General features: G+C 35.5%; 2 protein-coding genes across 11 annotated transcripts in view; one reads left to right on the forward strand and one right to left on the reverse strand.

The window, feature by feature from the left end:
• Positions 1-13,074, reverse strand: part of LOC116771742 (protein prickle) — a 153,406-nt gene that overhangs the window by 10,472 nt on the left and 129,860 nt on the right. The window lies entirely within an intron of this gene.
• LOC133320279 (uncharacterized) lies at positions 5,224-8,657 on the forward strand. Its single transcript, XM_061528192.1, is given in 3 exon segments — positions 5,224-6,536; positions 6,539-7,272; positions 7,849-8,657. Coding segments are annotated over 3 exon segments (2,151 nt in total). The 5' UTR covers positions 5,224-5,294; the 3' UTR covers positions 8,024-8,657.

Consider the following 13,074-nt stretch of genomic DNA (forward strand, 5'->3'; position numbering starts at 1 on the left):
TTTTACATTTCTCAGATACCTGCTGTGTTTTGGGATCAAGAGATTTAAAAGCGTCAGTATCGTCGAATTGACTCAGCGAGATGTCATCCATGGCCTCCCCGGCTCTTGGACAGAAAAATGTTAAAGAAATGAATCCGTAATGGACGGACTCGGGTAATAAAGGCAATGTTTATAATGGGTCCGGCAAGATGAGGCATATCGGAGCGGAGTCACGTATCTCGCGCTCCGGAGGCGTGTAACGAAACCCTGAACTTTGACAAACAATTGACAGATATGGGAACTGTATTGTTGGTGACAACTGACACTCGGACAATACAACAAACAAAACCTGTCCCTTGTCACCTAAGAAAGTTTTGTGACTTTTGGAAAAGACTCTTTGTATATGAATCTCCAAATAATGTTAATATACTACATATATTTTCTCTGAGCTGTTCCACAGTTAATATTTCTATTTATAAGAAACACAGTATAAAACCGACTTCGTCCTAATTCGACAACATTGCTTTCTCAATCAGATAATGTACATATTTGTTTGTTCTTTTCGTTGTCTGATCTGTGTTCCCAATCCAGTGTGTGTTCTCTGATGTCACGCTATTTCGGTATAAATGTCTCGTCTCGTTGGAAGAACAACAAACATGTTTATACAGACGGGCAGTTTTGTATAAATTTATATTTATTAACCCCAAAAATTACTTTAACGGTTGATGGAGCATTAAAACAAATCAATGTTGATTTCGAAGACATTTTGAGGACACTATGTATTTTAAAATGAAATATTATTGAGATCTTTAAATGTAAAGTGATATAATTGTTGCATTACTACGATCAGCGGAGAGGGATGAGGGGCTCGGAGAAAAATCAATAAGAAGAACAAATATTTTTTAAATTGTTGGACACAGTTCGCCAGCTCGTGATGACGACTTGAATGGATTTAAATCAATTAAAAAATGATCACATTTTCATATTAATATCGTATGAGGGACGAGTGTATGTGGAAATAGAATCGGGACATGTCAAACAAAAGGTTTGGTATTTATAAAAACAAACACTAGGTAAATGGATCGCGTCGTTCCTGACAACTTTATCAACTTTCAATTGTTTTTTCTTAACTTTTTTTATTAAACAACAGTCGGATGGTCGGTAAACGATAATTAAAAGTAGATGCTCTATCAGCTATCACCCTTTTAATGTGAAGGCTCGACATCCAAATTTGGTCCTTAATTGAATCGCAGTAAGCTATACTTTCAGTCACTATCAACCGAGTCTTTAATCTTGAAAGAGATTTTTTGTTTCTAATCGAATTGGATGCTGCGACGTTTACTAATTGATTGCTTCTCGTTGATTTAGATCAGATCTTATTCTTTAAACAATACATTTGATAACATTCAGAAAATACACTAGTGAGTGTTGCTCGACTGCGAAAATGACTCACTTTCATTTGTTTACTATTCATTCCTTTTCGGTTCGACCATAAGCGATTCCAGGCGATTCCATATGTATGTTTATTGAAAATTCCATCCAAATGGAATCCATTTAAAACTCATTTATATATTTATATCGATCTGATTGTATCCCCAGGTCGGTAATCGTTATCATAACACAGATCCCTTCGGTGCCGATTAAAATTCCTTAATCCTTTTTTGTTGCTAACTTCGCTGATTTTCAAAATATCTCAGCGTCTTGAGGCGAAATATTATTATTTAATAAACATCGACTCCTGGCTGTTCTGTTGCGGGTTACATGAAAACATTGGACGAGATAAAAAGGTAAAAGTTATAATGTGTATCGGAACTGAATTGTGAGTGGTTGGAGCGCTTCTCACCCAAATTTATCTTTAGAGGCGTGTCGGAATAATAAAAATATATCAATTTTTTAATTAAACTTTGGCCATGTTCATCTAAGACCTATTTTTCGAGTTGATATTTTTACTATTCATAGTGACTTTTACAAACCACATTTAAACCGTTAGCCTCTGCGGGGTGTCGCCGACCAATAATTCTAGTCTTTGTTAGTGTCAGACGTCAGTAAACATCTGTGCACACAAGTACATACAAACAGTACATTAGTAATGGGCTGGTATTGTACCTGAAACAGTTCGGGGCCGTGGGAGTCGGCTTATCTTCTGATAACGTGTGTTTGGCGATCCTATGGTTTTCCCATTGTTTTTAACATTCTCGTACTTCTTATTCGCCATGCTAATGAGCAATGTAACTAAGATTATATAATTATGAAATATCAAAGAAATTTATTTTCATTGTTTAATTCCCATATACGATACAATTTTAAATTACGACTGTTCCAATATAATGAATTACTAAAAATCTCACATTTTACATTTTAGTTTTAAACGTGTAATCATCGTTTGACGTTTCATGGCGCATGCGGTCAGATGGCTGTGCGAGGATGTCGACACAAACATTAATGTAGTAAAAAGAAAATAATTCATTCAACTGCATAATAACACAATGCACGAAATCATTCCAGAGACATCAACAAAGGTCCTGAGCAGTAACCGAGCTTGTTCGTCTGTCCGATGTAATCTCCTAAACTTCGCATTCCTCACATAAGCTCTTGGTGTCAAAAAATATTGTAAACATCGGCCGCGGACGAGTTCAGTACAGTCGTTACCCAGTTCGGTTAGTATTTTACAAATTTTATCGAATGCCTTAAAAGTTTTCTCTATATAAATATTTAAAAGTAACGCTGATGCCGCGTCTAACCGTGCACGAGATAGATAGAAGATACTTTTATATTTGTTTGTCAATATTTGCTGGAGTATTTTAAAATATATTAAGGAATGTCTTCCAGCCGATATTTATATAACAGATAATCACAAATACGACATGTAGAGCGTATCCCTAAAACGCGGTACAATGCTTACCTACGAATAATAAGATCAAATACAAAAAAAAAAAACCTCCGAGTTCGACGCACAATCGTGTAAGCATGCAGACAAACCTTTATATTAATACAATGCAATAGTTTCGTCTCTTTCAGACGTCGCGCCTTTACAAAGAGGCTTTTTTCATTTCATTCACCCGAATTACCTTTTAATTTATAATGTTAGGGACTCGCCGCTTGACTTAGTATTGTGGCGGTATCGAGACTCACGGGCACTTGAATGGTGCCGAGTAGCGTCCTCGACATCGTGTAAGGAAATCGGAACTCGATTATACAAAGCAGGAGAGGAATATTGTAACGTATGAAAAATACAGTTATGATAATCAATCACGATTGTGTTCTATGACTCTGACATAATTCATTAGTAAGTCTTCGCCGAATCACTTAGACTCCTATACTGTTCCTTTGTAGGGAAATTTTCTCCAATTGAGTAAAGTACATGAGTACGCTGGAGCCATTATTTTAATTTGAATACGCAGATGATTAGCAATCAACATGAGCAGACTGCCATAGCAACGCCCCTCGGCGGCCGCTGGACTCCGACCTTCACCTTGCCTCAGCCCTCAACGGCTTCGTCTGGAAGCAACGAATTACTGATCGAACGTTATTTACGACTATACTACTCTCAGGCCTTCCACCGTGTGTGTGTGTGTATCTGTGTGTGTGTATTAATGTATAACACATCTCGATACTTAGACGTACATTGATCGCTTGGACGTGTACACTTTCCAAGCTTTCGGTTAACGCTCTCGATGTATTTAAATGTTATAACTGAGACGGAAACATTCATCGCCGTTCTAATGTGAAGGACTCCTCCAGGGTTAGTTCTGCGGCATCTAGAGTATAAGGTGACCCCTAGAAGGGCGTTCTTCATTTATCGGGAGCCGTTTACAACACTTTGTTCACCGAGAAGGGTAATCGAATCACCATTGAAACGTCTCGTAGGGGAAGTCGTTTGGAACCCCTGACGGTTTTTTATAAGGAGTCTTTGAAATTATGGTGTTGTGTTGCCCCCCACTCTATTTATTTAAGTACAATAGAAAAGAATCATTGAATTAGATAACTTATTTGCAATTTAAATTTAAACTTTCGATTTAATGCACTTTTAGTTTTAGAGGACTCTTTTATAAGTACATAAGATAGTCAATTACATAGTCTCGATGATATATTAGTCCGATATTTGGCACCATTAAGAGGTTGACTGTAAAATAACATATAATCATGGATATAGCAATATTGGAAAAGAAGCGATTTAAGAAGCGGGGACACGGAGCTATCTAAGACGGTGACTTCATGTGTAAGGGTGGCTCTCAATGAATATTCTATTATTGTATTAACATAATCGAATGACAAACCGCGAAAGATGGAAGGGCGGGACCTCGACTAGAGATAACATTACTTAAAAAAATACGAGCAAGAAAAACACGCTGTGACGATGTATTATCTAAATAGATTGTATAATAGGACTGGGATGCTGGACCGCTTCATGCATACAATGTCGCTCAGATATTTGTAAATATATTGTGATTATTGTATCGTAAGATTGAGGTCTGTCCTGAGTGAGAAAAAAATACTCATTGAAAAATAAATGGATGTTTATTTATCATGAATCCTAATACATTATCTCAGAGCGTGTTCGAGTTTAGTCTTTTAGTTCGCTTTAGAAGGCAGCTTTTATGAAAGGAATGGTATTTTAATTTAATGTTATAATTAAGTCAGTGTGCTCCCGCCTGTTCGCTCGATAACGGTCGAGCTATATTTCTCTTTTATCATATTATTTTTATTTTATGGACTGAGTTTAAGGTGGTCGCGTTGATCAATGCTCGGAGTTCCTTCTTGTTTAATATAAAACCAACTGATTAATTTTTAACACGTACGAATCGAAACATTTATATAACATATAGTGCAGGCTGTAATGAGAAAAATCATAATGTTCTTGTACATTACTTAATCAATTTCACCTCATCCTTAGAGCTAAAGTTCGTGACATCGATTTAATAACATACGGAACCCGTCCAAGATATGCGCCAATTGAAATTTAGTTAAAAGGCACATACCTCTGATCTTCAGAGGTCCTTACTCTCCACATTGTTTCGTTGCTTTACATTAGTATCCGAGGACTTTATTTGCATATTTGTTATAACTTAAAAATGAAAATTTATAGCTGTAATGGAACATTCTTGAACTTCTACATCGTTTGATTTTATTTTTTAAAGAAAATATATGGTGGGTTAGATCCGATCTTTTATTTTTCGTCGAACATGTAGTTTTTATTGTAATTTTAATAATGTGACATCTGCATCTTACATCATCTGGTGAGTTTCGTGAACTTGACGTTATAAGTCAACGATACTTATATTAATATTTGACATGATGTAAAATTATTAGTGACCATGCAAAACAATCGGCTCAGAGATAAAACAATTAGAACACAGAAGGCTACGATCCCCGCATCTAATAAAAAGACAGTTATGAATAACGAGAATGTGCCGAGACATTATATGATTACTCCCGAAAACCCGCAATGTAGTGGCAGCGAAGAAAGGCTTTTATTGAATCATAATTTGCATAGCAATAAATCTTTTTGTGTTTCCAGTGATCGAACGTTTAGCAAGAAACAATTAAACAGGAATTTAGGTGAACATTTTTTACTTAAAGATGTGGAATACTCGCAGAGAATAAAAGGGTATTGCGTCGCTCACGAGTCAGGTGTTAACTGTACACATGGAGAGAAAAACGTATTGATGTCACCAGAAAATGATTATTCTCTTAGCGATAAAAAACGTTCGTGTAATGAGAAATATAAGGATAAAACAAGATACGACAATAGTTTGAAGAATAAAATAAAAAACAATAATACTGAGAATTACTTGACTTCTAGTGACAAACTTCGTGAAGACAAATCAACATACTGTCGTCCGGTTTTGAGTAATTACAATCAGCAGTTTATATATAAAACAATACAAAGAAATGCGAGACTGAAGAACTTAGTCAAGAAGCTGTCGCTAGCGAGGCAGAGGGAAAAGGACAAAGTAAATTGGAACAACTACATCAATGATTTAAAAAATAAGCATAGATTCAATCAACTGAATATTGTACTCGACGACGAGGAAAACTTACCATCTGAAGTTATTGCCGATTACTGTAAAACTACGTACTCTTGGGAGCAGTCTGAGTTTTGTAAAAAATTATTACAAGAAGCCCACGACACATCGCGACTGAAAATGCTTCAGGGGTATTATCCAACAGGATCTCAGGATTCTAAATATTTAAAGTTAAACACAGATATATTTTGCTATCCGACTTCTTCGCTGGGAAGGTTTATCATGCTTAGGAACCAAAGAATGGGAAACACGCTAAGAAGGAATCAAGGTCAAATTCAAAGCAATGAACACAACAACATTTCGGGCTCTTTTGATAATAAGCCTTGTTTAAACTCTCAAAATGTTAGACACCATAAGGAGAAAAACTTAAAGTCTTGCTTAGTTCAAGCAGATAATCAATCTTGTCCACAATTTATTTATAGAGATAAAGGAACAAGTAGAAGAAGGGATCTCGTCAAGGAAGTATCGATTGAAACGAGCAGTGATCGTGAATATGACTATTTAAACTGCGTAAATAATAAAAATAATCATTATTAAACATTGAACACAAACTAGAATGTCTAATTGAGAACTTTAATAGTTTTATCTCTCAAATAAGATCATGTAAATGTAGTAAGTGTAAATCAGTCTCCTGCAAAAATATTGGAAGAGAATACGACATATCAAAAGCAACAGGAAATGACTCTTCAGGTGTGAAAAGAAAAGAGGTCATTGAAGTCCGTGAAGCCGCAATAAATAGCTCTGAGAGTACCGTAACAACTTCTGACTTATCAGCAACCAGAGCACGTTTTGATAAAATTAATGAAATTTTAAAAGAGGATCTCGGCAATAAACGAGATGCTGTAGGCGAGAATAAAGTTAACCATTCACGTTCCGTTCAAATATCCATTGAAGTTCCAACTAGAGACTGCTGTGTATCAGTCACAAATTCTTTGTCCAGAAGTGGTTGTGGAGATGAGAGTCTTATTTTAAATCAAAAAATACAAGAAGAGAGAATCGAGGATCCTCTCCCACGTATGACTATCGCAGTGAACACTGATCCGCTAAGTTTCTTAGGCTTGCTTAGATTTTCCTCCGATACATTAAGACGTTTATTATCCTACATGCCGAACTTTGACTACATCTCCTACTTGTCTTCCCTTCATTTCATGCAAGCTCCGAGAAGCGTTGACGCACATTATGTTTGTAAAATTTGTGGTGCTGATTTTAATAGTCCTTCAAAACTAAGCGATCACATCAGCGGTCACGATACCTTTTACAAGACGAGGTAAGTTATATTTAATGTAAGGTTGTATTTTTACGGCCCTTTAATACATTATCTCCATGGTCGATTTTTTCAAGGTCTTTATTATGTTATTCAGCAACTTTGTTAATGATTACGTATGTGACTATAAATTGTATTAAATACAATTACATCTTGCTTAAGAAAAGGTCCACACCGATGCGAAAAACATTTTAGTTCGTTAGTTTATATAATCTCGGGCCTCAAGTTGTGATGTAGCTGTATTTGCGGCCTGTGTGTGAAATACTTTCTTCATCATGTTTTACCACCGCAGTCTTTCCCGCAGGATTGTATGTCAGCCATATTAGCTGGGTGTATTCGTTACAAAAACTATTCCTTACTGGTTTTTTTTATTAGCTTTTCTTATATATTAATTTATCTCTTTGAACCGACCATTCTATAAGATGTTCGATTATCGAGTTACAATTTGAAAAAAGTGCTATACAGGAACAAGTAAAGCAATCGAAAAAAAGTCGCTAAAAAGGTTTAAAGGTTTCTGTAGTTAATTTAGCGTATTCTCAATTCGTTAGATTTATTGAAATGCCTCAGTTTCGTCCCCAGGGACTGCTGCGTGTGTCGCCATGTCATCGAGCAGACGAGATCCGGCATATTCACGTGCCAGTACTGCGGCCTTCAGTTCACTAGAGCCTACTGTTGTGAGCTACATCAACACTCCTGCGCCAAACGACTCGGCAAGTGTCACGACGTATCTTCTAGCCTGATGCTGCTCAGATAAGGCAGCTCTCGGACTTATGAATACGAAAGTACTGTCGCGATGTATTGACCAGACGAAACAATAACGGATGTAGTCGATAGTTACTGGTATTAAGAAAAGATTCCGTTAAACTTATATTTTGTTACAAATGTTGTCGTTCAAAGCATGATCATTTTAACTTGCTATGTGACGTCCTTTAAGGATTCACTTCGTCGCAGTCACAAACAACCGCATTATATTTATTGGCCATGAGTCGTTGCACGCTCTCATCTAAGCTCTGTTTTCCGCATTAAATTATATCATTACAGTGATAGCTCTTGATAACCGACACGTAACACTTAAGAGCCGTTATGTAACCATCCAGGGACTCGGTTGGAATACTCGCTTGTAAAACTCACGTGGGAGTCAATGTATTTCACATAGTTTTATACAAACCACAACAATATACAGCCCCAAACCTGAACGGAATAACTATAATGAAGTAATGACCCGATTTATTGTTTAAGACTTGTGTTTGTAAGTTAATGTATCGTTTGATGAAACATTCGACTGACACTGCTCGATTTGTAATTGATAGTTATTGAAGTGTGACTTAAAATTTGATTGGTTTAAGTTGTATGCATGTAAATGTATAAAATAAACAGTTTGGAAAATCGCATTTTATTTTATTGTAAAAGTTAAAAATTTTAATACATATTTAAAAATTACATCTCTATTTAGGAATAAAAAAAATACTGAATTCAAATTAACTCTAGGACGAATTAAACTGGGACAGAGGTATTTTCATGTATTAAGTCGAAGCTGGTTTTAGTTTAATGCGCAAGTTTTGAAAGAACATTCCTAATGTATTTTTTTTGCGTAGTGGACCGCTCTGACATAAGCTGGACAAAACTTGTGCTTACACGTGAAGGGATAATTGGGAGACGGTGAATTGTCAAGCCAGCTTTGTGATGGCCGCCGGCGATTCATCATGTTGTTTGTCAGATTTAGGAGGCTTTTATGATGAAACAAGCGTAAAATTCCGTTAGTATATCTCAATGTGTGGATACATTGGTAATTATATTAGGCACGGTTAAATTAATACATCCTCATCTGCAGTTCAGCTTTGAAAAATGAAAAGAGATGACGTTTATATAATTGTTATAGATGTATCGCTTTAGCTTATTCGATAAAATCATTTCTTACAATTAAATATGGGTTTTTAAGTATTTCCATACTACTGTTAATGGGAGAACATATTTCGGTACAAGTCGGATGCATCATCGTTGTGGTCCGTAAATACAATAATGTTTTATAACAAAGAGCCGTTGAAGCCGGCCCGCCGGGGGTTTCTAAGTACTACTTATTTGTAATATTTCACATATCAAACACAATAAAGGCGTAATATTTTTTGTAGTAGTACGTGTCCGAACGTTCGCGTCGCTTCGTTACAAGACAAACTTGGTGTACCGTTAAATTTTTGCGTGGCTCTAAGAAGAGAGGATCGTGGTCTTTGTTTATGTGAAACTGCAAGTATTGTACGAGACACGTGGGAAGAAATTTGCTATAAATGATGTAAAACGTGGATTGATCTCTGTTTGCTTTAGTCTGACTTTCTCTTTTATTATTTGTTTTTACTTAAAAATTGTTGACATTGCAAGTCGTTTAATGTACTGTTTAGTCGTTTGTTAGTTTTCTTCAAAAATAGCGTTCTAAATAATCGGATCAGATAATGTTATGTTGTGTCTTGAAATATTTCTTTACCTGTAAACATATAAATAATATGTTCAGTACGTTATTCCAAGGCTAAGAGTGACAAACGAGAAACATTAAACATATTATTTCTGTCTAAGTTTAAACAACTAATATTATCCCAAATTTCGTTCGGTCACAGTTGTCTGACGTGAAATTTATCCTAATTGTGGACTGTCGTGGCAAATCATATTGAATATCGGAGCTCTAATAGAAGCATAACGTTTGGGAAATACACAAACGGTTAATTTTGAGATCAGCCGTGAAATAAAGTCTATTATATTAAGCGGACACACCGGCTAACTAGTTAGCTGTCACTTACTGTGACTCGGACTAATAAATTGTATATTAAACGATAAAGAAATTAGATTTTGGATTTGTATAGTTGACATTTAAAGGGAGATCGGATATTAAATATAATAAAAAGAAGTGAATAACAGACACTGTCACATAACATCACCTGCCGCAGAAGCGCGACGAGGATTTAGAATAAAAGAGAACAAAGAATATTTTGAAGTAAGGAAAAGCAATATTTACACAATACTAATAGTGACATTGATACAGCTGCACCTTGCGCGTGTCGAATCTTATCTGTGGTTTGTGTGCGCGCTGTTTATCAAAAACATATTATGATAAAATTCATCCGGAGCTTTGAGACAAAACTATTAGGATTTTTATCTGGAAGGCGACGTGTGCCCATTGTGTATTTAACATACGGTTGTAAAGATTAACAACATTTTCACCTGTCTTCTATCGGTTAGGTTACATTTAGGAGTCGGTTTTTAATCAGATAAGTTTAGTTAATATTACGAGTGTTGTATGTGTGTTTGTCCTTTTCATTGACGTCAGTATCTCCGGCACGTGAGCTTCACGTCTGTGAGTCAGCGGAGCTGGGTGTCGTCTGAGGGTTGTTACTTGACAGTACTAACATTTCTATTATCATTGAAAATATCATAAGGCTTTGGACGTTTTTTAACTTGGGAATATCAGTATGGAGACTGTGTTCATATTTATACAATTTTTTTCATTAACTTATAAGGTATTTGACAGGTTTTGATGATTGTAGTGCTGTTATTCAATATAATTTTTATTAATGTATAAACAAATTTAAAGTAATCGAGTTTATATTTGTATTTTCTTTAATACAATAAGTCATGATTGCAATGCCTGAGTAAGGAATAAATCGGTTTCCTCTGCTTAACGGAAACTCATGCTAATGACGTCGTGTCGGTCTCGTGTCGGGCCGGTGTCGCTGGCGTCACGTCCGCAATCCGAACTACACTTGTAAGGAGGTCATGAGGGGAATTTAATAAGACTCATTAACTCCAGCTCGGACACAAACTGCAAATTTCTTAAAGAAGTCGGCGTAACGATTCAGTTATTGAAATATAAAGAATGAGAAATAAATATTGATCACGAAAAAATACAATAAACTGTGAATAAGGTAATCAATGAACACGTGTCGGAGATGCTTCCTAAATCTTCTATTGTCTATTGTCATTCAACACTCACAGCTCGTTTGATATTCTCTGAGGCATATTTTCATCTGTAACTCTTTCTATTAAAATTATACGCATAAGTTAATTCATTATTTATTATGACAGTGTTCTCCCGTGGCTTTGTCTACTCGGATTTAACGACATATTTACCGGTTCGAAAGTAATCTATATGTTAATTTTAGGCTATAAATAATATAGCGTATGCGCGTGTAGTCGTTTATTAAGACATACAATAACTCTAGTATCCTGTGACAGTCCTTTCGTCAACTGTCATTACATAATGCTGACGGTAAACTACATCGAATAAAGTGTCGATAAATAAATTCAGCGAATGTTTGAGACATCGATAATTTAAGGGAGAGTAAACTGTTGACCACCGCTCTCGGCTTGATAAGATGGCGCCTGTCCTACACACACATACACCTAATGGATGCGACCGACAGCCTGCTGATACTTTATAAATGGTTTTATATTTTTAAGGTTGAAACTCGGTTCTTAATTTTATATTTTAAAAGACATTCTGATAGTTTACAGAAATAGTTTTACGGAAAGACGAAACGAAGTTGTCTTGAAATTATGGAATGCTTTTGATTATTCTGTTATCTTTGTTTTAAATGTTTGCAAACGTGAACAAATGAGGAACAGTTTAACAAAAATAATAATTGGTACTTGTTCTGTCATAGTTATCAATATTAAATCTAAATAACACTCGTTCTCGGGTCAGTCGGAATACTTATTATTTTCTCCTGTCATTACACTGCCACCTCCATACATTGTACATCCTCACCAACCTGGGAAGGCTCTACATTTGGGTGCGACTATTTGACGCTTTTTTTCCTTTTCGTCTCCACTAAGCGACATTCATTGTATCTTGTTCTCAGAAACGGTACAGATCTCATCTCCACAGTGATCCGACTCTCTATAAATAACATTTGGATCGATTTTATTTTATGGTTCTGTAATTATCTTATTTAGTTTTATCTATATGATGATAAAATTAATTTATCTGACGACTACTCAAAAGAACAAACTCATAAGTCACCTCGTACCATATAAATTGTAGCTGATAAATTGATTAAATATTTTTTTATATAATATTGAGAGACTTTTAACGATTTTTATAAAATGTAAAAGTTCACGCGTGGCGTGGAATGTAACACCCTATTAAATAAAACAAAGACCAGCTTTTATCGGATCGACAGATAATGGATTGACCCATTTAGTGGCTCGCACCTTATAATGACCCGCGACAAACAAAAACAATTTAGACGACTGTTGTATAGAGTCGCTTGAAAAAATATTAAATATCAAAGCGTCTGATTGTTTCGATCTAAATAGAAAATATTATTTGTGAATTACAAGCGACGTTCATGTTGTTGTTTCTTTATGAAACATAAAACACATCGATTCATTCACAATCTCACACGAAATCACCGAACTCGTCTACCGTCTCATTAACATACAATTATTACATATAATATATTGCTCCGTAAAGCTTCGTGTTCGTTCTTTCCTTATCGAATACTTTCGTTGGCCAATTATAATGGCTGATTAGATTATATTTGAAGATATAGTTTGAATTCAATAACTAACTTGGAAAATTTTAACCACGAATTAAGTTAAAATAGTTTAATAATACGAGTATACACAATATTTGAAAAATGTACTGTTTTTCTTTTTGTCGACTGTGTCTGAGAACCAAAATAGAGGAGTTGTTTAAAATAGTTCACTGCTTGAATATTCCCTGAATATGCCTGAATATTATGTTATTAATAATATAATATATAATAAGTGTAGAGCTCGACACTCGCTGCCCTCTGCCCTCTGTCCTCAGCCCTCAGC

This window comes from Danaus plexippus (genome assembly GCF_018135715.1).
Source record: "Danaus plexippus chromosome 16 unlocalized genomic scaffold, MEX_DaPlex mxdp_23, whole genome shotgun sequence".
Lineage (NCBI taxonomy): Eukaryota > Metazoa > Arthropoda > Insecta > Lepidoptera > Nymphalidae > Danaus > Danaus plexippus.